The 27212-nt window shown below is 50.9% G+C and overlaps 1 protein-coding gene across 2 annotated transcripts; it reads right to left on the bottom strand.

The window, feature by feature from the left end:
* Positions 1-55: 55 nt before the first annotated feature.
* On the bottom strand, positions 56-24968 carry flt4 (fms related receptor tyrosine kinase 4). 2 transcript variants are annotated; one of them, XM_055512514.1, is made up of 30 exons: positions 24629-24968; positions 15852-15948; positions 14134-14408; positions 13035-13156; positions 12783-12951; positions 11868-12007; positions 11620-11788; positions 11092-11209; positions 10755-10939; positions 10204-10372; positions 8706-8850; positions 8060-8168; positions 7617-7976; positions 6640-6786; positions 5956-6087; positions 5641-5747; positions 5437-5572; positions 4920-5024; positions 4422-4535; positions 4001-4089; positions 3664-3805; positions 3473-3567; positions 2471-2593; positions 2216-2327; positions 2038-2137; positions 1848-1953; positions 1645-1769; positions 1442-1550; positions 1278-1363; positions 56-566 (listed from the first exon to the last, which is right to left on the bottom strand). In XM_055512514.1, the coding sequence occupies exons 1-30, from the start codon at positions 24684-24686 to the stop codon at positions 359-361; spliced, it is 4152 nt and encodes a 1383-aa protein (XP_055368489.1). In that variant the 5' UTR covers positions 24687-24968; the 3' UTR covers positions 56-358. The 2 variants fall into 2 exon arrangements, with proteins under 2 accessions (XP_055368489.1, XP_029021465.1); XM_029165632.3 differs by having other exon boundaries at positions 3664-3826; positions 24629-24967.
* Positions 24969-27212: the final 2244 nt, after the last annotated feature.

Genomic DNA, 27212 nt, shown 5'->3' with positions numbered 1-27212 from the left:
CTGAGTCTATGGACCTGACAATGGCAAGTATTCACTTAAAGACTTACTAAAGTAATCATTTCGGAACGAGATATATTTTTTAACTTCTTTCCATATGATTCATTATTTGTACATTAGAAGAATATTTTATATAAAACATAAAAATATGTATGAATGTAAAAATAATCAGGGTTTTTGACGTAATGCTGCCACCCAGTGGCTGGTTGGAAGAATTGCAGGCACATCAGTCTGTTTGAACAGGGCGTGTTCAAAAAGGAATGGTGGCAAGGATCTATAACCTGATCTCCATCTACACTAGGGGTCCCCTGCACTCCGGTTTAAGCCCATCCTATTATTCGTGCCGCGTCTTAGGTTAAGGTTACACGTTGGAAGAGGCCAGGCAGGGGGCGTCAGGCGTGGAGAAGAAGTCACAGAAGCCCTCCTCAGACAGGTGTCCGTACTCGTTGTTGTAGAAGGTTTGTCCCGACAGCTGGCTGAAGAAGTTGGGACGGTGCCTGGAGCAGCTCCGACCCGGGGAGCCTTGGGAGGCCGTCAGAGGCTCCGTGCTGCTGCTGCTGCCCATACGACTAGAGGCAGAACAAGCAGATGTAATATAATGGCTTTTAATACGGAGGCATGTATGAAAGCCCACCTTACGTCACGTTCATTTGGACACACTCACTGCCTTGACTTCTTTTTTTATCTGGGAGTTGAGTCATGGCATCTAGTTCTCCACATGACTGGAGGATGTGGAAACGACTGAATCAGCCTCATCCTCATCTCACTAGTGCCGAATCTCATCTCAGAGGCTGATTTATCTAACGCGACCTTTTGTGCCCATTAGAATGACAGCAGTGGAACACAACACTGTAAATGACAGACTTTTCCTGCTTTTACTGTACGCGTGCGTAGACTTGTACTCGGCCAAAGGTTCCTCCTACACGCTGTTCTGAGAAGCAGTGACTTTTTAAATTGCCTTAGACCTTTTTTGATACTTCTTTTCTCAAATGATAAGAAAAGACGTGATCTCACTGATAAAATGACTCAGCCTGTTGACTTCTCTTACTCATCCACGCATGAATGGAGACTTCTGCTGCAGTTTCAGGCCACATAATGTTTCCACACAGGAGAACATGACTCTTTTTCTCACTAACTGTAAAGAGTTGAGTATCTCATGACATTAGGCCTCACTTTAACCATCAGTGGGATGTTTGACAGCGAGTAACGCACCCATAGAGGTGTGATTATTAAATAACAGACACCCGCAGACTAAAAAATAGACTTCTGGCGTGATTAACCTTTTGGAGACGGCGCCGCGATGCTTGTGCTCAATTCTCTGGAATTCCTCGGACGCCAGAACCATCCCGCTGTCTGACTGGTTATCCTGGGATGAGACGCAGGATGACATCAGAGGAGCTAACGACTAACCGGCTGATTACCCTGAGAGGAGGAAACGCTTTACTTGCGGAGCTTTCTGCGGGGGCAACTCCTCGAACGTCTTCACTCTGGGTTGGCACATTGTAGACGGTCCCACAAACACGCAGCCGGCAAAAGGCACACAGTTATAATACCTAAAAGACGAGAGCACAACAATGTCCCCTTACAAATAACTGACTTGATGACGTATCAGTGAGGTCATGCTGATGGAGCCCAGGAGTGTAGTACCTAGTGGGCAACGTGTTGCAGGGCAGTCTGAGCTCCTCCTCAGACGGCGGCCGCGACGAGGCCTGCGAGAAGCCGTCGTCCTCCGAGCTCTGCGAGTGCTTCAGAGGGACGTAGTCCTTGCCGTCCTGCGGAGAACGCGTTGGGGACAAACTCAGACCACGACATTTCCCACCACCGGCCCCGTCGCGAGTCGCTGCACGTACTGGTAGACCGTTGTCCTGCAGCAGGTCTCCCAGCGTCTTCACCAGAGCCGGGAAGGTGGGCCTCTCCTTGGGCTCTCCCTGCCAGCAGGCCAGCATGATGCCGTATCTACCAGCAGGGGGCAGCGTCGTCACGACTTAACCCTCCTTTCACCATTTAAGCTGTGAACAATCAGGCGGTTTATTCACTCACATTTCGGGGGAGGCCGTCTCCGGCGCTCTCATCCGGACGCCGTCTCGCAGGCGTTTGCAAAACTCCTCGTCGATCTGAACCCCCGGATACGGAGACGCACCTGGAGGTGGAGGAGGGTGAAGCCCTCGTTAGAGGCGTAAACGAGTGAACCCGGTGTGTGCTGATTATTCTGGTTTACCCAGTGAAAAGATCTCCCACAGCAGAACCCCAAACGACCAGACGTCACTCTGGCTGGTGTACACTTTGTCAAAGATGCTCTCTGGAGCCATCCACTTCAACGGCAGACGAGCCTGAGGGAGCAGACAAGTAGTTAAAGACAGCCACGTGAACCGAAATGAGACCTGCATTCACATTTAATTGCTATATAGGAGATTTAAAAACATAAAGAGGTTAATGGGTAATAAAGCAGCTGGTGAGAGCGAGGATGTCGTACGTTGCCTTTTCTGACGTAGTCGGGGTCTTTGTATATGTCTCTGGCCAGACCGAAGTCACAGATCTTCACAATGTTGTTCTCTGACAGGAGAATGTTCCTGGCTGCCAGGTCTCTGTGGATACACTGTGGATACACACACGGCCACACATACGTCACGACCTCGAGGACGGGTGTGTGTCTGCTCAGCGTTTGCACCTTGTTTCCTTTGATGAAGGAATTACAGATATGACTCAGAGTAAATAAATAACAGGTAGCGCCTTTTAATCACCGGCTGAACTCAGTGTGTGTGTGTGTGTGTGTGTGTGTGTGTGTGTGTGTGTGTGTGTGTGTGTGTGTGTGTCTCGGTGCCAGTTTCTGGACTATGTCTCAGACTGGACTTGTGTGGAATCGCTGCAGGAGATCCGACATCGCTCTCGCTGTCAGGCGAACGCGCCTTCGGGGTCACGACGTGCATGGATCATGTCAAACCAGACCAGGTCTGCTCAGCGCACATTCACAATCATTATGACTTACAGCTCACTTTGTTGTTGCCCTTTGAATCTTCAGTGTGATCATGGTGTAACACGTATTTTATTTTAGTCATTTATTACAACATAACCTGTTGGTTGCTATTCAGAGACAGTAAGTACCAGCCTTGGGATTAGTTAATGAGTGTTTGCACTTTGCACGTTGTTTAACTTTAACTCTTCTTTTAATTTGGTTCAATTTGAAACAAATAAATATTTATATATAAATATAAATGGGGGATAATTGTGTGGCCTGGTCTTTCTGTGGTGGTGTTTTTCTCCACCACCTCCTGAGATCGTCCGTCTCTTAGCAGCTACATGCTCCACAACACTTGGTTTCATTTCATTTATTCCTAATTGCATTGCTTTTACTGGCACGCTCCTGTTTATAAATGTCAAGTGGTTTATTACCAACCTCCAACCCACTGTCTCTGAAGCTGATGTTTGATTTAACTTATTAACTGATTATCTGCGTCATGCTCATAATAAAGTTAACCTTTCTGGAGGCCAGGAACTCCATTCCACGAGCCACTTGGAAACTGTAGCATATTAGATCCTCTATGGTCAGCGGCGTTTTCCACAGGTCCTCCACTGAAGACGGTCAGCCACGTAAGGAAAAACCGGAGTGAGGTTACATTTATAACAATGTGTTTAATATTTCACCCTGCTGCATTAAAGCAGACTCACTCTTCTCCAGAGCAGGAGCCTCGCTAGCCCCGATGGACGAGGGGTTCTGGTGACTGGCGAGCGCAGAGGAGGAGGCCGGGCCCGGCGGCTGGTGAGCCCTCTGGTCCATCTGGCCGGCTTCCATCATCCGTCTCACCTGGTTCTGTGTTTTTGGAGAGCGATCCTGAGCAGGGAGACAATTCAAAGCACCGTCCTCCAAATCAATACCAAAGCGGACGAATCTTGGTTTTAGTGCATTTATGGGTGTTGTTCAAGGCGGTAAACAAAGGAAATACACAGAACGGCTCTGATTATTCCTCCTCTAATGTGCGGCCATGACTTCAGCAGCGTTTTATACCCTGTATGGCAGGAAGAACTCTCTCTTGGCTCGTAGGAAGTTAGACAGATTCCCGTACTTGCAATATTCCACTATCACCATCAGCGGACCTGCAGACACAGACAACTGATGGTTCACCACACTTTGTATTGTTTTCTTACAGAGTGAACAATAAAAAAGGCATTAGGAATAAAACTGTCTTTTCTTTCTCTTCACATATAACGACGAGCTGCCGGCTGCTTTTGTGAAGAGATAAAACACATCTATGGATCAATAGGCTCATGACGCGCTGCGGTGAATGCAGGAGATAAAAACTGATGTAAACACCTTATTATGATGGATCTTCAGTCCCTGAACAACAATGGGGAAAATGAGAGCTCATTTATAGCCACAAACGATAACTATAAAGCCCCCTACGGCAGGGTGGAGGGGGGGTGCTCACCGTTGGGTTTGGTGCAGGCTCCTAACAGGTTCACCACGTTCAGGTGGTGACCGATGTGAATCAGTATCTTCAGCTCTGACATCAAGGCCTTGTGCTCGCTGGCGGTGGCTCCATCTGAAACGCAGAGCATCGATCGTTCTACGTACAACGTTTGGTCCTGGATACGTCCTGGACCACTTTATTAGGCACATGTGCTGCAGGTACAGTTACATATTATCAAATTATTATTAGGTTACACACAGGACCTCAGATGCTCATAGACTGGAGCCCTATTTGTTGATAAGCTGCTTCACAATGCACCAGTGTAGGGGACAGTTCAGCGCCTGGATTCCGTTACTAACAAGATGTTCTGTTGCAACATATGCAGGCACTGCCTCGCTATTATGTGCAGGCATTTCAAGGGTGGAATTGCTTTTATTGCATCGCTGCCGGAGATCACAGCCATTGATTGTGCGTGCGTGCGTGCGTGCGTGCGTGTGTGTGTTTTTTTTCGCTCACCCTTCAGCATCTTCACAGCCACCGTGTCCAAACTGCTGCTCTTGCTGATGCCGTACACAGAGGCCTCAATTACTTTCCCAAACGCGCCGTGGCCCAGAACCTTCCCTGCGCAGAACATTGGTGTTAATGGGTATTTGTCTCGCTGGCGTACGCAAACAGCTGTAGTCGGTAGCTGCAGGGGTGCTTGCAAAATGTAAATGCGCCTGGCAGCGGCGCGGGCACGGGGGCGGAATTAGAATCTGAACTGTGGCGTTTGGAAAATTACACGTTCCCATACGTTGCCGTCGCGGAGCAGATGCTTTTCCTCGGGCGAGAAATGAGCACATATTTAACGTTAGCACTCGACTAGGCGGCGGTCTGCCCCGCTGGCTGCAGGCCAAGCTCGTGCCATTATGGATTGTGGAAATGGAGAAATAATTTAGTTTCATCCATCTATTCACTCTCCTCCTCCGCCTGCGCGTTTCCTCGCTCACACCTCCTCCTTTTAACGTGCGCTCCTTCATCCCGGTCGACTCACCCAGCTGCAGTCTGTCCCTGGAGACTTCCCACTGCGACGAGTCGTAGGGCAGGTATTCGCACTGCTCATCCAGAGGCACCTCCCCCGGGTCCATGATGATTGACAGGTAGCCCGTCTTGATGTCGGCCGGGTTAACCTGCAGGGAGGAACCGGTTAATCAGAGACTTAAAAGCGTCGCCGTGACACAAACACAGACACACTGACCCGTTTCACGTTGCAAAAAATGAGGATGAGCAAGGCCCAGAAGAACACGGCGATGACCCCGGTCCCGATGAGGATCACGATCTCTATGTTGGCCTTGTCGCTTGAACCTTGAGGCAAAGACCCAGAAGAGTGAAGTCACGTATACTCTATATGCTGTATTTTATGACAATACTCTCAGTCGGCTGTAAGAGGAGCTGTGTTACAATCTGTAACACAGATCTGTTACAATCACACAGTCCTCAACTTAAACGTGATGTCATCCAGCAAAGCAAAGCACACTATTTGTGCGTGCGTGTGTGTGTGTGTGTGTCTCACCGAGGACCCTGACGGCAGCGGAGGACTGGACACATCCGCGCTGGTTGCAGGCCGTGCAGGTGTAAAGCCCGGCGTCCTCCTCTCTCACCCGCTGGATGCTCAGGGTGCGGTTCGAGTCCTGCAGCTGGATCCCTGCGAGGAGGCACAACGCGATTAGTGGCAAGCACGCACCACACACACACACACACACACACACACACACACACACACACACACACACACACACACACACACACACACACACACAAAGGCTGACAGCATTATTTCAGCAACCTTTGCAATAACAATTCTTGTCACACCCCTGGACTTCGATCTACAGAAGCCATTTATCATCCCGTTCTCTTGAGTGCGGACCGGGTCCCGGCAGCAACCTCTGAGTGAGCCCATCAGCTGTCCATGCTTCCCCCACTGAACCCCCCATGTCCTTCAAACATTAAGAAGAAATACACGCTGAGAAAGCTAATGACTCCTATCTGTCGGCCTACGGGGTTGAACAATGCGATGCATGTGTTTGGGTTCGTGCATGTGAGGCGACGTCTTCCTGACGCTGGTTCTGGACACAGTCGTTGACTGGTAGTGGGTGGCTGTTCCTGTGTGTGGATGTGCTGCGCTTTCACTCCAATTATAGGGACACTACGTCCACAACGAACGCATTCGACTGTAGTCGCAGTCGCATTCACGCACCTGACATTTGATGGAGGGGTTGGCTGTCCTTGAACCAGGACAGGTGGGGCAGGGGTCTCCCCTCCACGTCGCACTCCATCCGCAGAGACTCCGTCACGTTCACCGTCTGGTTGGTGAGGCTGCGCTTGTACCGCGGCGCCTCCAAGGCTGCAGCGGCGTTGGAAAGAAAAAAAATAGAAGAAGAAGAAGAAGAAGGAGGAGGAGGAGGAGGAGAGGATAAACAGAGAAGACAGAACGATAAGAATAAGATAGCAAAGAAGAAGAATGAAGAAGCGACTAATAAGCAAAGAGAATAAGAGCTAAGAAGTTAGGACTTTTTATTCTCTTCTTCTTCTTCTTCTTCTTCTGCTTATTCTTCTCTTCTCTTCTCCTTATCCTTCTCCTCTCTCCGCCTCATCCTCATCCTGCTTCCTGCCCTTCTTCTTCTTCTTCTTCTCTTCCCCCTTCTTCCTCTCCTCTTTCTTTCTTCTCCTCCTCCTCCCCCTCTCCTCCTCCTCCTCCTCGTCATGATCCTTCCCCATGATCCTCCCTACCCCTCCTTCTCCGCCCCCTACTCTCTCCGTCTTCTCATCATAAGAAGAGAAGACATCAGCACTCTGACTCGTCTGCACTGGTGCTACCAGCGTGACGGACACACAAAGGCTGTTGTACATTGTGTTTTAACAAATCTGTATTCCTCCAGGCGCTGACGCGAGGTTACAGTATGAATGAAGCATACATCTATTTCTGCCTCAGCCTCTCAGCTCTGTTGTCCCTGCACACTGGTGTCGTGCATGCGAACGATCCCTCCATTACTCGTGAACCAGCCTTTGTGCGTGAGCGCATTCACAAACCCCCAGCGTCTCCACACCAGCTCCACCGTGTGTGGAGCCACCGCTAAGGGTTGAGCCTCTCCCTATAATTAGCTGTGATTAGACGGACTACTCTCCGTGCAGCCGTGCCACTGTCTGCAGCTCTCGTCTGTTGTTGTGTCCCACCTTTGACGGAGATGTATCTGAACAGACACTGTTTGTCCCCGCTGCGCCTGTTCTGAGCCTCGCACACGTAATGGCCCTCATCTTGCAGCTTTATGGAGGGGAAGGTGAAGTCCAGGACCCAGCTGTTGGAGGGCTCCTGGAATGAGAGGTTAGTGTCCAGCGCGTGGGCGTACAGGCGCACGCTCCTGCAGTCCAGCTCCTGGGGCTTGCCCTGCTCCTCCGGCAGGGCCCGGGGGTCCAGGCGGTACCAGCGCAGCTGCTCGTAGGTGTAGTTGTCGGCGGTGCAGGACAGAGACGCTCTCTCCTGCTCCAGGGGATCCACCGAGGGCCGGACGTGCGCCGCGAATCCCTCAGGGACGGCTTTAAAGACACAGAGGAGGCACGCGGTGCCGTTAGGGGACGCTGGTGACTGACGGAGGGAGAGACTCACTGGAGAAACTCACTGGTTACGTAGAAGTGGATCAGCCGCTCGTCTCGGCCCGCTTTGTTTTCCGCCGAACACTTGTACACGACGGAAACGGTGACGTTGCGAATGTGAAGCCGACTCACCCTCTGTGGGACGGGAGACAGGAAGTGAGCTCACCTGGTGGATCAGTGTGTGGCGCCGGGCCGGGCCGGGCCGGGCCGGGCCAGACCAGTCTCCACCAGCTGACTTGAACTGAATTTTGTGCTGACGGGCCAACGAGCGGGAAGCGAGGGGGCACAAGGGTGGTGTGTGTGTGTGTGTGTGTGTGTGTGTGTGTGTGTGTGTGTGTGTGTGTGTGTGTGTGTGTGTGTGTGTGTGTGTGTGTGACCCCTGCATGCCTGTTAGGGTGTGTGTTCATAACCAGGAAGTCTGCAGAGCAACACAGTTCTAAATATTTCTACGGTGGAAATGAGTCTTGATGGACACATTTTTGCTGTGGAGCTCAGAATTGAGGACGCCGCAGTTCAAGGATCAGTCAACTTATGCACGTCTTGCTTTTCAGACTATAATTATTCTTTTTACCGACATTTAAAGTCTACAGTCGATCGTCATTCACTTTGATTTCATTTCCACAGAGACAAATTCCTCTTGCTTTTCACAGCCACCAGACAGCTTTGCTCCACCTTTTGTCGTCCGTCCACCTCCTCGTCGTGCGCCTCCACGGACTCCAGCTCGTTCGTGTGGTTTTCCGGGTGGACGCCCCGCCAGCGGTGACAGCCGCCGGTGCCGCCGGTGCCGTCGCTCCGGCCCCTCCCGTCCCGCCGCACCCTTCGGGGGGGAAACGCAGACACAGTCACAACGTCTGCTCCTATTGACATGCGCAGCAGAAGCCGAGCAGCGGGCGGAGAATTGAGAAGCGCGTCGAGCCCGACGTCCCGAGGTTTTTACGAGAAAAAATCGGAGCCGCGCAGCCGCGCAGCCGCGCGCGCATTCCACAGCCGGCGCAATTACGCGAGGTGTCCTGGCAACGGCGGGAACAGCGAGGGCACGAGCGTCTCTTCTGTGGCGTGAGCGCCATAACAGAACTAATGGAACGTGAAATGAAAATTCGTTTTGCATCTCTTCGGTGTCGCATGGACGTGAGGTGATCAGCTCTTGATAGTTCATAAAATGTATTGAATTAATTTAAAAAAACATGGCGTTTGAAAATAACCTTGGATTCGACTACCTGCCCAGATATTATCAAAGCAGGGCTGTTTGTGTATAATATAACTGCAGTGGAGGCTGGTTCGGTGTGTGCTGCCTAACGGGACCAACCCGTAATAAATGGACGGAGGCCTGTGCATTTGTGCCGCTCTGACCCATTTACGTATGGCCATCGAATTAAAAAACACACAAATCCAATTCCCATTCACCAAAAGGTCAACGCATGCCACGCCTCCGCTATGAAATGTCATGCTCCACGCGCATGCAGTGATCAGCCGGAGCCGGAGCCGGGCTCGGGCCTCTGCGTTCAGAACCGCCTCGCGTCTGCACTCGTGCCGAATGCCCACATGTAAAGGTCAACGGCCGCCGCAGCTTCAGAGCGACGCCCCGGAGGAAGACGGTGGGAGCCGGCGAACGCTGGAAGGCTCTTTAGTGGAGTTACCTCATGTGTGCGGGCGGCGTGCAACAAGCCAACACACCCACCGTAGGTGGCTTCCTGTCATGTCTATGAGCAGGTGTGTGTGTGTGTGTGTGTGTGTGTGTGTGTGTGCGTGTGTGTGTGTGTGTGCGTGTGTGTGCGTGCGTGTGTGTGTGTGTGTGTGCGTGTGCGTGTGTGTGTGTGTGTGTGTGTGTGTGCGTGTGTGTGTGTGTGCGTGTGTGTGTGTGTGCGTGTGTGTGTGTGTGTGCGTGTGCGTGCGTGCGTGTGTGTGTGCGTGTGTGTGTGTGCGTGTGTGTGTGTGTGCGTGTGCGTGTGCGTGTGTGTGTGCGTCTGCGGCCGCTGTGTGAGAGCGGAACCGTGTCGGATCAGAGGAACAAGCAGCGTTTTTACTGCGTGGGAGAGGCAGAAAAAGCGCCTGGACGCGGAGCAGACACGCTTTCTATTTTTCTCCGCTCGCTGCTTCTCCACCTTTTCCACCTCCCCCCCTTCATCTCCGCCGCTTTCATCCGCCTCGACCCCCCGCGTGTGATTCTTACTGTCTGCTTTGGGTGCTGTTGCTGAGCACGCAGGGGCCCCAGGGCCTCCACTGCCAGCTGACACGGGGAGTGGGCAGACCATAGGCGGTGCATGTCAGGGTCTGGCTGCTGCCGCTGGGGTAGGGGCTGGAGGGCTCAGCCACCTCCTTCTCATGAATCTGTGGGGGCACTGAGAAGAAGGAGAGAGTCAGTCACATGCCTCACTATCATCTTAGTCTTATTAATTTTGAATTTCATTCTCCCTCCCCACATAATTAATGCTTTATCATCCACGATAGTCATCTTTGCATTTCTTATGATGGGGGGAATATAATGATACACTAAGTGAGAACAGAGCCCACAGCTCATATATGGAATCTGTCGTGATACTAAATAATTTTTTCCAACAAAAAAAATTACCATAATACGCAACATATTATTATTGCTAGTGAAGTGTGTGAAATAACTTTGAATGCAATTTGCATTTGTCGCTAATGCTCCGCGGCACAAATTACACGCGCAGCATCTGGCGCCACGTGCGCCGGGGGAACTCAGACCGACCCGGTGGTTACCGTTAACAACCAGAGTGATGTTGAGCCTCCGCTCCAGCGCGGCGCCTCTGTTCCTCAGCGCCACGGTGTAAAGTCCAGCGTCGTCCTGGCAGACGTCCTTGATCTCCAAAGCGTGATTAAGGTGCATCCTCACCCTTTTCATCCTGAACTCAGGGCGCTGGTTTATCAGCTTTCCATCTTTATACCTGGAAACAACGCAGGAAGCCCAGGCATTACAGCACCAGACGTGCCGCTAAGGTGCCCTTCCCTGGAACTATGAGCAAATCTCTGCTGTCTGCGGCTTAATGGTGCTCTTGGAACGTGAACGCAATGAATGCTCTGCGGAGTTTTAACTCACCATTGGGTTTCAGGTGTGGGAAAGGCCGACACGTTCACTTGCAACTTAAACGACTTCTGGCCGGCGGTCACCTCCAGCACCGACCCGGTTCTGTAGGCGATTCTGATGAACGGCTCCTCTGTCATCAGAGACATTGGCTCATTTTAAAGCGCTTTTGGCTCAACAGAGACTTCTGTGCCCCATTTTTAACAGTTAGACGGGCTACCATGATGTTTGGCATTCCATTCATTTAGTCTGTTTTGTGTCAGGGCCGCAGGCGGCTTAGCACGTTACCTCCACGCCAGCGCTCCCGTTCGCCTGCACTCTGTTTCCAGGGTTATTGGAGCCAACGCACTCAGCTAAGATGATCAGCACGAGAATCAGTGATTCCCGTTTATGAGCTCACTTTATGCCGAGCGCTAAGCAAACACTGGGCACGCTCCCAGACGTGACGCTGTGGCTGCAGGCCTCAGGAGGCCCTATTACGTACTCATTATATATGTACTCAGGACGCTGACCTCAGGCTGGGGGCCCGTGTGTGCAGCCTACCGTGAACTACCACCCGCGTCTGCCTGGTGAGCGTCGCGTCCGTGCTGGTGACGTTGCAGACGTACGGGCCGCTGTCCGTCACGTTCACGCTGGGGATGCTCAGGACGCTGTCGGCCCTGGTGGCGTGCTCCAGAGCGTCGCGCTGGGGCTTGGTCTCCACCCAGCTTGTCTAGCGGAGCGAGACAAAGGATGACATGCAATTCCTACTGATCCCCGTTGACGGGTGAGTAGCTGCTCCGGGGTTTTACCTGTTTGCCGGGGTACGACCACTGGATGTCCACCCCAGCGTTGAACTCCACCAGAGCCGTGCAGTTCAGGCTGAGAGCCTCCCCCACCATCAGCTCCACCGGTTCCTCAGGAAGCAGCTTGACATTGTAAATCTCACTTCCTGTTTGATTAAAAAAAAGAAAAGGAGGAGGAGGGAGAGGCAGAGGCAGAGGGACAACGAGAGAGGTCACGGTGACATCGTCAGCAGTTTTCCTTCCGCACAGGATCAGAGGAAATGACTGTCCTTTGGTCCGGAGGAGCCATGCGACTATAACTGTCACAAGCTCGCACATTTAATTTTCCACGCCTCATATCAGTGACGGGAATTAAAGTGGAATATTCAATTGAAGATGAGAGAGGGAAGGCAGGGGGGCTGTGGATAGTGGCCAGAGTCCGTGACATCATCCCAGACACCTCTGGCTGTTAGTGGAAACGAGGCAGAGCTCTGGTGATGTCTGTGCTGCAGACTGTGATGGCCTGATGGGCTAAACGCCCCATTAGCTGTTCCAGTCAGAATGGCCTCTCAGTTTCTTCCTCTGACTGATGAGGACGTTGCTTTGGGGAAAACGAATGCCAGAGTACGGGAGAAGAAACCTCAACAAAAAGTTCCCAAAATGTAATTACGCCTTCGCCTTCGCCTTCTTCCTCCTTTCCTCTCTTTTCTTTTGCTGCTGCTGGAACACGTCCCACACGAAAAGGGAGTTGTCTTTAAGGAAATTACATAATGACCTCTGATTCTTCAAACTGACGGCATTAAGGCGTAATTGGCTCGCTCGCCGCGCCGTGCGGAATTATGGTGAGAAACTCTAGCCTCAAACCTAATTGAAGCGTTTGTGCCGGGACGCCCGTGTTGTTGTAGCTGTGAGTGAACTTGTGGAGTGTGTGTGTTTTTTTACCTGTGGCGTGGAAGACGTAGGTGATGGACTTGTGCACTCTGCCTCCCAGCGTGGCCTCACAACCCGCTCCCAACAGCATGGGCGCCCGGTCCAGGATGTCTCTGGGGATGGACCAGCCGCGCTTGTTGTCCCACGTCATCCGACTCTCATCCAGGAGCGCGTGGGGGAACTGTGCGCACGCGTTGAGACAAAGCTCAGGCTCAAATCAGCGAGCGTAAACGAGTGTGCAAAAAGAAACGAATGGAAACCAACCGCTTGGAGAGTGACGTTGAGATCAGGCACCGTGACCCGACACGGCACCGTGACGTGGGTCGCGGCCCGCGTGATTGGGATGGTCTGCATTTCATTTCCGTTGAGGAAGGGCTGCTCGGGGTCTGGGTGCAGAAATGAACGAGAGGCAGTTAAGTCGGATCTCCGCCACCAGCTGGGATAATGGCTGCTATTACTGAGGTAACTTCATGAGCCGGGAGACGGATCTCTGACAGCCTCATAATGACCCCCGGAGGCCCCGCTGTACGTTGCCTTTATCACCATTACCGTGTCACGCGGCAGCCCACTCCCCACGCAGTAAACAGCATTACGCGGGGGGCCGGGGGTCGGCCTCCGCTGGGTGTCACAAGCTGAGCCGACGCTGTTCGTCGAACGAACCTCACCTTTACGCTCGCTCCTCATTGTGTGTCGCTCCGAGCCACGGGAGCCGTCTCCGTAAAGGTGTCAACAATTTACCTTATTCTGCCTTTTCGCTGCGAGACAAACGCGAGGGGGGGGCTTTACCCGTACTAAGCGTGCAGCCAACAGAAATATAACACCACTGGATGCAGTTTGGGGATGCAATTGGTTCCGGATGGGGGGACGTTTGGCCCCCGGGGGGCGAGGAGAGCTGCAGAACATGGCGGATGTGAGCGCGCGCACGCGTACGGAGCCGCCGTGAGCGCAGGTCGTAACGTAGATACGCGTGCGGGCGTTCAGGGGAGCGCCTGCAGCACAGGCCGGGGTCAGCGTCTGCCCGGCTAACTCCATCCACATGCGTCCCCCCTCTCATCTCTAATTTACGGCTGCCGCTCCGTCTGTTTCTGATCAGCCCCTCGCCTAAATCTGTGGAAACTGTTTTGGCACCTTGTCAGAAGGAATAAACAGCGGCCACAGACGGGTGGACGGCTGAGTGGATGGGACTGCCCAGCGTGGGGCCGTGTCTCTATCTCCTCTCCGGCCCAGCTGCTGCTCGCGTTACTCCACTCGCAACTGAGCAACATAGTATTATTCATACCTTTATCACATGCTTTGAGTCTCTCTCCGACTTAAAATCGCCAGTTCTGCATTCAGAATCACGCTGATGGTCGCCGTGACTCACCGCGGACGAAGACGTACACACTGGCGGCGGTGGCCGCGTCCGTGACGACCTTGACGTCTTGGTAGTAGCAGCGGTAGTTGCCGGTGTCTCTGCCCAGCGCCCTGCTCAGGACCAGCTCCTTGCAGTACGGCCTCTCGGCCTCCCCCGGACACTCGCTGACCGACACCGCCCTCTGCCCAGGCCTCGTGGTCGTCAGCAGCTGAACCTGGCGCTCCGCTGGCTCCCGCGCCACCAGACTCCTATCGGGCCAAGCCCAAGCCAGCGTGCGCTGTCCCCTGAGAAGGTCAGGACAGGAAACAGGTTGGACGGCGTGAGTTTGAAGCTGATGGAAGCTTTGTGATCAGCTGTTTTTCCTGGTGTCCTGTTCGGACTGTATGTGACTGATGCTGTAAATCCTTCTTAGCCTCCACACGGCCTTGTTTGCTTTGCGCCGTGTCACATCAATTCAGCTATGGGTGGATATGTTAACCCGGAGGCTTTATGAGTAAGACTGAGTGGAATCATGATGCCTGGCTGCAAACTGATAGCTGCTCTTCCACCGCTACCAAAACCCACATTGGAAGTGTGTGTAATTACAGCGGAGACTGGAGAAGAGTGAGAAATCAGTCCAGAACATCAATAAATTATTATCCTGCCAGCGTGAGTAACATCTATCTACTCACAGTAGATTATAGCAAATTAAGCGCTGTTAAATCTAAATTAAATAAAATGAACCTGGCTTACTTTCGTCTATATTCTCACTGGTGCTGCTCATTTGAGGTTTACTTGCAAATAACTATGAAATATTTGTGTTGGCAAAGCCAGAGGGGCCTCCTGCTTTCCAAAGACAGCACTTTTAGTGCTGCTTTAGCAAACTGTAAGTCTGGCAGTAGAAGGCAGTGCAGGGATTTCATTCAAACAAACCGTGGCTATTCATTTTGCTCACGCTGCCTCGGTGTAAAACAGCGATGTCTCTGCTTGAGTCTCCTGCGTAATCATTCTGAGGCTCGTTGGGGTTCAGTCCCGTCGCCTGTGATTTATAGTGGGAGTAGCGAAAAGGGCTGCTTCTTCCCCAGCTCTGCTTTGGGTCATCGTCCTGTCGCAGGATGACAGGGGCTCTAATCGAGTGTCATCCCCAGGATCAGCCTTTCTTGCTCATGATCCTTATCGCCGTGGATGAGTTTTCCAATTTGTGGCCCGAAGCAGCCGCAGACCGTCCCATGACCTTTCCTTGTGCGTCTCACTAATGTTGTTTTTTTATTCATAATTTCTAGCAATGAGTCTCTGCATGCTTGTTGAGTATGTAAAGGAACGGTATGTACAGTATAAAGAACCGTGAGCAGGGTTCCTCCAAGTTTCCATTTGGAGACACAATAAAAGTCCTGATTTACAGTCGCAGCATCTACATTAGATGCTGCTTCTAGACTGTTTATTTACAGGAAATTCGAGCATGTCAGACTTTATTTATGTTGCACGAATGATGTCTTGCTGTGTCCCGGGCCTCATAAACAACAGTGATGTCATGTCGTTCACTTTTTACGGAACCTTTTTTCTCCTCAACAGCAACTGTGTAGGCAGCAGTGTATTTTATCAAGAGCTGAACTGGGTCAACATCACATGTAAGGTAATTTAGCATCAGAGCCTTTACTTACACATCCTGCCTGTGAAATCTTGGGGACAACGTCCAAACAAATGATGCATGAGTCACCCTTAAGAAGAGAGCAGACACAAACACATACCTGCATGTGATGCTGAGCGTTTCGTGGACGGCAATCACTCGGTCGCCCGTGATGCCGTCGAGGACGGGCGGAGGCATAGAAAAGCCAATCACCAGACCTGATGGGGGCGAACGCAGACACAGCATTAGGCTCATGTTACGCGGGTCAGTCACGACCTAATGCTTCTGACAGAACTGCTGGCGAGCTGTCGGGTCTCACCGACGCGCCAGAAACCTGAAATCGGACGCGACGGCACATTGTTCGCTGCATTTACAAGGTGTAAGGCGATCCGCAGGTGGGTCCGCGCCGGGAAAAGCCCCAGACGGGAATCATGGCCCGCTCATGACTCGGTGCTGCTGTGAAATAGCCGCAGAGACCATTTGCTCCTGATTCATTACCAGTGCATTCGCTTTGCTGACTTGTGCTTGGTTAATACGGTCAGTGCAGAATGTCATTACCGTCCTGGAGGCCCCTCAGGGTGCTATTAGCACTTAGCCAGGCTCCACACCTACAGTCTATCATATATTAAAGTGTCACCATGACTTATAACCCACCTGGATGTCATTATAGATGTAAACATGCGCAGACAAATAGCGCGGGCTGAGAGTGTGTGGAGGTAAACTCTTTTTCAGGCCATACGTGTGCAGTATGTAATGAAGTGTATGTTTCCCATTGAAGGACAACGTCTGGATGGAAGGGAAAGGTCGGTACCGTTCACATTCAGCGGTCCAGAGTTTTAGTTAAACAATTTAGGGGGCGGTCGCATGTACAACAGAGCAGCAGAGGAGATTTAGATCAGACACTGCTGATTCACGTATCTTCCAACATGTCGGCACAGGAGACTTCAGCAGCCACAGCGAAAAAATTAATAAATCCTAATTCACCACAGTCAGTCATGAGCAGCTGCCAATCAAAACCCCGAGCTCTGGCCAGAAGTGCGTGTAGGAGGCTGTTTGTGCACGACAATCAAAGCCGTCCAGAGTTCTGGGTTTTGATTGGCAGCTGGTGACGGCCGACTGTTGTGAAATCCCTCGGCTCTTCTGGTGCTGCGCTCTCACTCTCAGCCCGTAGTGCGCATTGGGCATGCTTGGAGATGGGATTTGATTTGGGAAAACTTTGAATAAAGTTTTTTTGGCCGTTTTTCAATCGCGGCCTGCTGCCAATCAAAGCTCCGGACAGCTGTGATTCCTCCTACGCGTCCCTCTATCCGGGAAACACAGTTTAGCAAGGTTTAATAATGTCAATATTTGCTTAATGAGGCTGATACCTCGCTGCCCCACGCTCGGTCCAAAGCTTCCCTTCAGACAGAGCGAGATATGGGTGAGTTTAACCACCATTCTCAAACTGGACAAAACCTTTCTGCTACTTATGCTAATAATAAAAGTAATAATGAAATGTGCCTGTTCCACTTCCCACCAAGCAACACTTGAATGTGCACAGTGCCACCATTCCAACAGAAAACAAACCCATGTGGGAAGTGGTGTCAGTCCGTGAATCACTTCCAGGTTTGCTCCCGGCGGGGGATTCCTTCCCCGCTCTTCCAGAGATCCGTAGCTCTTCCCCAGCACATTGTCTTTGCTCACATGTGAACCTGCCACAGGCCTCGGCCCCATCACCGCAAAACACGGCCCTGCCCTTTTTTTTCCTCCCACCTGAAATGTTGTGAAGCCGTCTGAAAAACTAATGCAGGAGCGAAAACGTGTCTCGACGAGAGTTACAAATAATAGAGAACGCTTGGAAATAAAACCTTGTCATTTTACATCTTAAATTATTAAATGAAAGCTTTGTAGTAGTCACCCCCATAAATGTTACTCTCCATTTTTTCTGAACATTTCTACCATCACAACTATTTGAAAGACAAGTGAAATTATAAATTGCGTTTCCACGCCGTACTTTAAACACACTGATGTGTATTGGCATTTTTCCAGTGCATTGACTGATGAGCTGTGCACTAAAACTCCTGCTGTAGCTGAGTCTCGGTGATGGATGCGTATTGAAGCATTTCTGAAATGTCAGAATTGATTGGTATGGATGGAGCACAGCCTGAGACAGACAGCTTAGCTTAGCATCGGCTATTTGGAATGATCCATAAACTAAGACCAACCTAACTTAGAGCTTCACTCTCAGAGGAAGTGGCCCGTTTCCAAAGTGACTCACATTATTTGAGGACTTGGAACCTTTCCTGGATCACATGTGATCCCGAGGGCGGCTCCTGTAAGTAAGCCGTGGCCTTATGTGAGCGGGGCGACGCAAAGCTGCGAGCCAGAACAGCCGGCGACCTCTCAGCCTCCGATCAATGTGAGGTGAGAAAAGAGCATTTCCACACCTCACTTACTGGAGCCGAGGCCCGGGTCGCTGCCGGTTCTCAGCCCCGTGTTTCACGGTGATGGAGACGTCTGGTGTCACATGTCAATAAGTTCCATATGGATGCACAGCCTAATGTATACACTAATTCGCCTAACTATGAGACACTGGATCCGGAGGCCTGTCAGTTTGAGAAAATATAATCCCATTAGTAAGTGTTTGCGTTCTGTCAAGTATAATTAAAAGCACACACGGCTCCAGTGTACAGCTATGTAAAGCGAATACCAAAGAAAACACATTAAGTCATGCCACTTGGTGCCTGATGGCATGTCTTGTCATAATAACAAACACGGCCCCCTGCTGTGACCTTTCATGCTGCGTTTTGGTGACAGATTGTTATGACCGTTATCGCTCAGCGAGCTCGTTCGTCTTTGTGAAAAAAAAACAAGGTCAACGCTTCGTGCGTTCCGCGAAAGCTCGGTTCTTAAACAGAGCTCCGGTCCGGAGCAGAGAGGAGGGAGCTGCAGCCGAACGCTGCCATGAAGGTGAGCGGAGTGCGGAGCCGGTCACACGCAGCCAAGCTCCGCGTTCATCTGCTGTGTACGCGATATGGTTTGAGCCGTTTGACTTCATTTATCCTTTAATAATATTGATGAAGTGCTTCCCTTCATCGCGTCTTGTAATTACACCACCCCCACGGGAGAATCGTGTGAGAATTGTGCCTTGCATTAGCATATAATGACAAAGTAACACTGACAAAAATAATTGCAGGGCTGTTGTTTATAGATTCCATATCGACGGTGAGGCGTCGGCTAATTGATTTGGTAAATTAGCAAATCGACTGCGTTTACGGACCTGTTTGAAACAGAGCAGTAGATAAAAATGATAACAATATAGTGGAATATAAATTGGAATGTATTTAAAGATAATGTGTTTTATAAAGCAGCTTTGGTTGTTGATGTTGCTGTTTTTTCTGTAGCCAACAACAAACGACAGATCGACGTTCTGGCCACATGTGAAGACAGGGCTTTGGGCCAAAGCTGTATTTCTCCCATGCATTCCAGCTGCTGGTGCCGAGATAAGCAGCAGCTCTGGGTGATTAGTGTCTCCCAACAAAAAGCTACATCACATTTCAACCTGCAGAAACGCCCCGAGGTTGATTTACCTCCCCCTGGTAATATACGGCCGCGCGGGCCATAAACACCAGATTAATGTTCACAGGCTGCTCAAAGTAAATTAAACCCTGACTCCGGTAGTTAGTGCGGGTTTTAAAAAAAACAGAGCTGTGTCCTGCCGTCGAGTCGCCTACAACAACTTTTCAGGATTTTTGTTTACACAGCAGTAAAACAGAGGAAATGATAAGTGCTTCGCCACAGTTTGTGAAAGGTGTTTGGGATGAGAACGAGGCGGTGGAAAGAGCGCGCCGTGTGCGGCTCCAGTGCCAGCCGTGTGATTCTGCACAGATAGCTGTGTGAGGCTCCGGGGTTTACACAGCTGGGCTTTCAGCCCTCTCTGCGCCGCATGCCTCTGTCATGATGGAAGCGCCGAGTGCCAGATGCACGTGTGCGTGCGAGCTGAGCGCCGGAGGTCTGGACGCTTCGAGGGCGATTGTGGCCGTCGAGTCGCCGCGCGCGCGGGGCGGCTCCGATGTGTCAGCGCCGCATGCCGGGCTGACAGGGAGGTGAGACGTGCGACCGGCTACTTGCCGAGGCGAGATGTGCGCTCGGACTCTTCTCCGCGGGCTCTCGGGGAGTCGGGGGAAGGTGCAAAACGCTGCCGCATCCAAGGCTTTCGCGCGAGCGTCGATGTTGATAATAATAATGGTGAAAAATGGAATTTATCGCCTGCTGTCTCATGATAAGTCACTCACGGGGGACGAGGGCCAGGTAGAATTGTACAGTAAGGCCTATCTGACCAGCAGGCGGGAGAAGGAGGAGAGAGCCGACCAGAGGCTCCTCCTCTGCAGGTACGCGAGGACACGAGGGCCCTGAACGCAGCCCCGTGTTTCTCACTGCCAGCAAATTTCCTGTTTTCTTTATCACATCCATGCTTCTGCCGCTTCCCGTTGGTCGCGGGACGGTCGGGGCGATGTCGCCGTTAGCGCTTCCTCGCCTCTCTCTCCAGGTTTATCTGGGATCAGTCGCGTGGCGGGAGCGGGACGAGGGGAGGCGACGGCCGATGCATCGCCATGACACCTGAGGCCGCGGCTGTCACGACGCCCGGGCACCGCTTTGTTCCCGTTCGCTTTGAAAGAGAAACGGCGACGTGTGGCCGTCGCCGCAGCCACAAGGTTATTTCAGTGACACAGTATCTGGCAACGATGGACGGAAATGCTGTGGAGGTCCGGTGGGGGACGGGAGGCCAGCAGGCCACGGAGCAGACCTGCTCTGTGGATGTGGAGTCAGCTGGCCTCTGGCCATAACACACTCCCCCTCTCTCTCTGATACAAATAATGAGGTTCACGCCTCTCAAGGCCGGAGCGCAGCCCGGCGACGGCCTGACTGGTAGCCGCGCTTTGATTTCATTGTTACTGTGAGGGTGACATCCAGCGCGTCCCTGTCCTCTTGACTGCTGGAGGAGGGAGGCCGTTCCGACATCCTGCCGCGGGGGGGGGGGTCCGTGAAGGATGCGGTGTCGTGCCATCTGCGTCTGCTTCCTATGTTTAAAAGCCTCTGTTCCCGTACCTGCCTCACAGGCACACCGGACCATTCAGGCTCTTCCTCTGTGCCGAGCTGTTTTGTTTGAAATCATCACTTTTATTATTGAGCAATGGTTTCCCGCGGCCGAGAAAGGAACTGAGCGTGTTCTGGTAAACGCTTTGTCACAGGTGCTGTCGACGCGTGGTCTCTCGTGCTGAAGCTGTCCTCCGGTGCCGGGTCGAGCCTGTCGGTGCTGCAGCGGCGCCGCTGGTCGGGTCGGGTCGACACTCAGGGCTCTGAAGGCCTGCAGTGGAAGGAAGCGGGCAATTTCCTAGGGCTTTGCCAATGGAGTCTTTCCCATGAACCTCCTGCAAGGAAGGTCTTCAAACCCACCGCCTCCTAAGGCTCAACAGCAATGTTAAGGCCAGAACAATAATGACTCTTTTCAAACAGCGACCCAAATGGTGAATGTTACTAAGCAACAGTTGGAGTTTTGCAATATTCCGCCTCAGGGTCGTGTTTCTTCCGACAGAACACCTGCAGAGTGGTCAACCAGTAAAGGCAGCTCCACAGCACTTAGGAGGATTGATCCCGTGCTATTAGCCTTGAATTTCAGACCCCCTAATTATTCTGTGCCCTCGTATTTGTGCGCTCACATCAGCAGATGCAGCACACGGTGTCATTTAGAGCTGCAGTCACAGATTCAGAGTCGCTTTAACTGTTTAACTGCCCCTTTGCCTTATTGACTGCATTATAAAAACGTCTGTGTCAAAATGATGGGGAAGGACAGAGAAACACTCGGTTTAACCTCCTCTGAGTGGAGCCATTTTCTCGGGGCACTGAGGAAAACGGACATTGTTAGAAGCAAAGAGGAGGCTGCTGTGTCAAAGGCTTCATTGGCGCAGTAGGAGAAGAGAAAGTGACCATGAAGAGACACTTTTAAAAGTGTTAAATGCTTTTCTTTGTAGGAAACCAAGGAGAAAAGTCTGAAGCTGTCAGGCGCCGTAATACAAGTACCAGCACCTAGCCGACTATTTACGGATCAGAACGTCTCATTTCTCTGTTCATTTTACAACTGTCTTTAGCATGTTAGCATGCTAACATCACTGGCACTGAACACAAAGCTGAGACTGATATATGATATATGACTTTTCCACTGATAAAAATTCATTTGTTTGTAGCCCCCTCATAACAGTCAAAACCACATCAGTGCCTTTTGTGGGTCCTTATCATGAAGATCTGCACTAAAGGTGAAGGAGTTCAACTAAAAGCCTACACTGTCAAACTCACAGTGGGACGAAAGGAGAAGTCAACAAACACACAAAGTTGCGGATTCAACCTCCCATGAATCCATGAATATTTATACACTGAGGGTTTTGTTCATCCGCTGAACCATAGCGTGGTCAAACGATGGGCACAGAAAACACGGGGAGCTCGAGAAGCGAAAACAGGAACACCACAGATGGTTTTCCTCCACAATCTAACACCAGCTCAGACACATTTTTGGCACCCGTTGCTGTTGAAGGCTTATCTCTTAGCGCCGGTCATATTTTGTGTCGGTGCGTTGGTACCATGAGAAAGCGAGCGACCAGACGCCCTGATGCCCGATGGGGCTTCTACTCAGCCATTACTGCAGAGCTTCTCATGCACATGCGGCAGAACTCCTCCCGGGTCCGAGCTGACACCCGTCCACCGAGGGTCCACTCCTCGGGGTCCTGAGGTTGAATCCTGAGATCAGTGCTGAGAAGAGGTGGGTTCAGCTGGCTAAAACAACTCAGCGTCTGTAAGTGGGCCACTAGAATAATACCCAAAGCTGAGAGTCAGATTTCTGGGATGATCTGATCAAGCGGAGGTATGCGTACAAAAAACACCCAGCTAAAAGCAGTATCAACACTGTGCACCCAAGACACGGAGTGAGCCAAGATCATTTGGCTCCGAAAGCCAGTCCTAAGAGATGAGACGTGCTGCTTTCATACGCTGCTTCTCAGAATGGGAAGGTTTTAATATCTAATTATGCCCCAACAAAACCAAGGAAATTACGATTCGGGGATTCGCTTCAACAGTATCCTGTAGCAGAAAAAGTCAATCAAGACGTCTTTATTAATAGGACAGAATGTGTGCAGCGGCGTGTTAAATAACTGCAGAACCAGAGACTCAGCGTGACAGGAAGATAGTAGACGACAGCTCGGGGTGAAACTCTTAAAACCCTATGAATGCAGCTGCTGTGGAAGCACACACACACACACACACACACACACACACACACACACACACGTTCCCCACAAAATGGGTTCTCAGCTGGCACGTCTACAATCCACTCTCGTCCTCAATCTTCCCTTCTGATCATAATAATAGGAAGCCGTGCTCTCGTGCATCAGACTCCAGTTTGGAATTGTCTTTTCAATATTTATTTTCGCTGGAAGACACAGGAGGTTAGGAGGGTGAAGAAACAGGGTGACGGAGTAAAACTGCTCTTCTAAACAGCCATTCGAAGGTTTACACATGGAGCTATGAATTAAAATGTCCCTCCCAGAGCATTGCTGTGTTATTTTACAAGAGATGTCTGAAGTCAACACTGATAATGCTGTGTTCAAGGCCCGTCCTTTTTTGGAGTTCCTCTGAATTCATACGCGAAAAGGTTAGAGAAAAAGTTCAACCTTGAGTGATGGGAAAACACAGTTCAGACTCAGGCCATGACATCTCCATGAACATCCATGACATCTGAAATGAAACTCTTGCTTCCAGCTCTGTGCACTGCCATCATGGGAGAATGATCAGGGTGTTTGTGTGCTTGAACTAACCATGATAAGGAACACATCATGTTGATGTCAGAAGTGCCGGACTGAGGCTTTAGATAACGAGATGGAACATCTGGAATAATGTGAGTCTCCTGCTTTTGCATTGGGATACACAGCCAGGTGAAAAGACTCCAGTTTCACAAAACACCATTTGTCACACAATATAAAATCCATCGAGACTAAGAGCAGAGAGTGTTCAACACATCTGAAATGGATTCTGTGAAAAGTCCAGTCCTGGATTTTACCGCTCGGTGATAATAGCTGCCCCCCCATCGTGGGTTGAGATCTGGGCGCAGCCATGTGGCCGCTGCCCCTCAGCGAAGCGCTCCCTGTTCTTCACCAACAGCTGTTCAGCCCAGTCAAACACACGGAAACAAGCAGCGCCTGGCTCCCACATATCACAGTCAATCAGAGGGGTCTGTTTCCAGTGGGTGATATAAACCAGTTCACTGGGTGCTGGAAAGTAACTTAGATGTGAGCAGGACTCAGTTGCCTCCTCTACAAAAATAAAGCGACATCCCCTCCTCCACTCGCTGGTACTGTACATTCTGACGTCTGGCTCCTCCTGCTTGGCCTCCAACCTGCAGCGCCCTCATCCTAATCATCTGCTTTAGCATCATCCATTAACAAACAGCTGCATCTTTATCAAAGACAACAACAGCACATCTCCCCCTGGTGCCAAGCTGCGTGTTGACTGCATGGATCCCGTCCCGAGAGGGAGTGAGGACAACTTTCCTGAGTGATGTGTGCGACCTTCCTCTCTTTAATCATGCGTAGAAAGTTCAGAGGAGGTTCAAATAAAGTGGGTGGATGTACTCTTCACATTTCTCACATAGTGTTTAAAAATGTACTGTACAAGTTCAATGATCAACTTCCACTTTAAACTGCAGCTTAACACGACGAAAACTTTGAACCTCTAAAAAAAAGTCCAACAAGTTTCGGATCAATAATTTACTGGGAGCCGGTGTAAACAGCCAGCTGGGTCTCCGTTCCCGATAGAAACGCCGCGCGCGCGCGCACTCCTAACTTTCGCTCTCACGCAGAAAAGTCTCCTCACCTGATGCGAGCGCTATTCCAATCCACGTCCGACAGACAAACGTGCGGTCTGCCTTCATCTCCGCACCTCCAGGAGCGCAGAAGGGAAATCTGTCGTGCGTTTCGATGCCGGCGGAGACACTGCGGGGCGGCTGTGAATGAACGCCCGTGGATGGGGAAATAAAAAAAAAATAAAAAAAACTCAGGTGAACCCCGGCCAATCGATGTCTGCCTGGCTGCCCGCACCGTGCACACAGAGGGGACGGAGCCGAAATGCTGAGGGAAAGAGGGGGGAGACGCGTGTTTTTTCCCGTTTTGTCCAAAGGATGCACAGAGACTCTGGATGGGATTTACAATGGTTTCCTTTTCCTTTGCTCGTGACTGGAGCGCATGCAGTTCATAAAACAGGGGTGTGCGAGGTGTGTGTGTGTGTTTGGGGGAGGGGGGGGGGGGGGCTCCCTAACGCCCCCCAACACCCGTGATACGTTTCCTTCCTCCAAAATCCCATTCGACCTAAATTGTAAAGGTTAATAAAGCCTGATACAAATCAGACTCTATGATCTCAGCAACAAGCACGTTTGTGCTGCTGGACAGGAGCCTCGAAATTCCATTAGTTGCTTCAGTGCACAGATGTTTCATATAGATTTTCATGACATAGATTTTTCCAGGCATTACACGTCGACATGGCATCAGAAAGTCTCATAAAGCCGCCGCGGGGACATGGCAGCGTCTCCGCAGGAGGCAAACGCACACTGAGAGGTGAAGCGAAGCCTCACACACTCTCTGCTGTATAATATTCTCTCCTTTGATCGGCTGGAGTTAATCTATAGAGTCATTTTATGCTTGTGTCAAATGTCTGACATTCATTTGACTCAGAAAGGCATGTTGTCTCTGCAGAGCCATGGGAGCAGCTCTGTATTCGGTATATATTTAGCCTGTAATTAGTGTAGCACAGGGTCAGATGTAATGATGCCTCCTGCTAAACAGCATAATGTGTTCTTCAAACTGTGTTCAAGCCTAGTTAGCCCCCTCCACACCCACGTCCCCAGTCAGCAGGGAGCCCTCAGGGTGTGAAGAAGAGAGCACCGAGCCCTGTTGGTTGTCATTTATTATGGGGGGGGGGGGTCACAAATTGAAATTTCATGTAACACAAAGAGGAAGAGTGTCACACACACACACACACACACACACACACACACACACACACACACACACACACACACACACACACACACACACACACACACAAAGGCTGACAGCATTATTTCAGCAACCTTTGCTGAAGTTTTGGGTTCAGGTGTGTGTTTCACTCATCCGCTGTCTGATGTAACTGTTGCTTCAACATCCAATCAAACCCAAACCTCGTTCAGGTTAGTGTAATCAGCTCTGCCCCAGGATTCAAATCAAATCTAGAGCAAACTGTGTCTCCACTCTGACGTCCATTCCGTGGATGCAGGAGGAAAACATGCTCTTAAAACCGTTGTGCTGTTGTTGTGAGTTTTCTGTCGACCCGACCCCGACGCCGACAGAGAGTAAAACAATCGTTTCACGCTTTTCCTCCCCAGATCCCTCACAGCAGCCCAGCTCTTTGACCTTAAAACACAATGTTGTGATCGAGTGGTTGTAATTAAAATGTTCCCCTCCGGTTTGGGCCCTGCGGCGTCCACGGTTCACGGGAAAATAAACTCGCTGAACCACTCAGACAGTCCAACAGCGCTGCGTCCAGGGAGCTGCCAAGTCTCATTACAAAAGTAAAAGAGAAAACACAACAAATGGATGAAAAGGCCCGAGCGGCCGAAGGAATAAACTGCACACGTAAGCAGTGATAACACACAATAGCTGTGTCATGAATAGGCCTCCGTTCATTCTCCTGGCGGCTCCTGAGAGACAACTGACGACTCAAGGACCCGTCCTTGAAGTGCCAGCGCTCCATCCGGCCCATCCCGAGCTCAGGAAACACAGATCCACACTCACTATCATAGGAAGGATGTGGAGCGTGTTTGTAGCCCGCTCGCTCTCGCCGTGAACCTCGTGCCCACGGGCCCGGACACTCCACCGCGCTGCCAGGCCGCTTTGAAGTGGCTGCCACTGCTCAGGAGCACTTTTTTTTTTATTTGTTTTGATTGTGAGAGCCAAATTTTCTCATTAGTTCTGGCTCATGTTCACTATGAGACAGTTGTTATGACAGGGGCTTTGAATCGCAGCAGCACTGCTGCATACGCATGTAAATTATTTACCAAACTGAATAGCCGTGAAGCTAATGCACTGAGTGGTATGTGGCTGGTCCACGTGAAATGAACTGGTGGGCAATAATCACTGCAGGGGTCTCAGGAAGGTTTCATTTCAAATGATTGGAAATTGCTGTGTTTGTCCATCAGATGATTGGTGCATCTGTGTTAAATTAAACTGATTAGACACGGTTGCTTCATAGTAATTCTCAACAGCGTTCGCCAAAAGGCCCAAGTCTGTAATTGCAGCCAAACCATCGCCATCCAAGTAGTAACTTGTGTAGAATAAATTACACACATTCAGCAACGGGCCAAGATAAGAAAGTAGCTTCTCTTGCAATCTCTTCATATTCATTGTTGAGCTACAGATTAGATAGA

Source organism: Betta splendens, chromosome 10, assembly GCF_900634795.4.
Source record: "Betta splendens chromosome 10, fBetSpl5.4, whole genome shotgun sequence".
NCBI lineage: Eukaryota > Metazoa > Chordata > Actinopteri > Anabantiformes > Osphronemidae > Betta > Betta splendens.
The sequence above is the reverse complement of the archived record's forward strand: the minus strand, read 5'-3'. Positions and strand labels throughout refer to the sequence as shown.

Excerpts from the sequence above, each read along its gene's own strand:
- flt4 (XM_029165632.3), bottom strand. The coding sequence starts at position 24,686 with ATGAAGGCAGACCGCACGTTTGTCTGTCGGACGTGGATTGGAATAGCG. Across the intron at positions 5,573-5,640 it reads TTTTTTGCAACGTGAAACGG|GTTAACCCGGCCGACATCAA; the intron begins GTCAGTGTGTCT and ends TCCTCCCTGCAG. Across the intron at positions 5,025-5,436 it reads CAGGGACAGACTGCAGCTGG|GGAAGGTTCTGGGCCACGGC; the intron begins GTGAGTCGACCG and ends TGTTCTGCGCAG.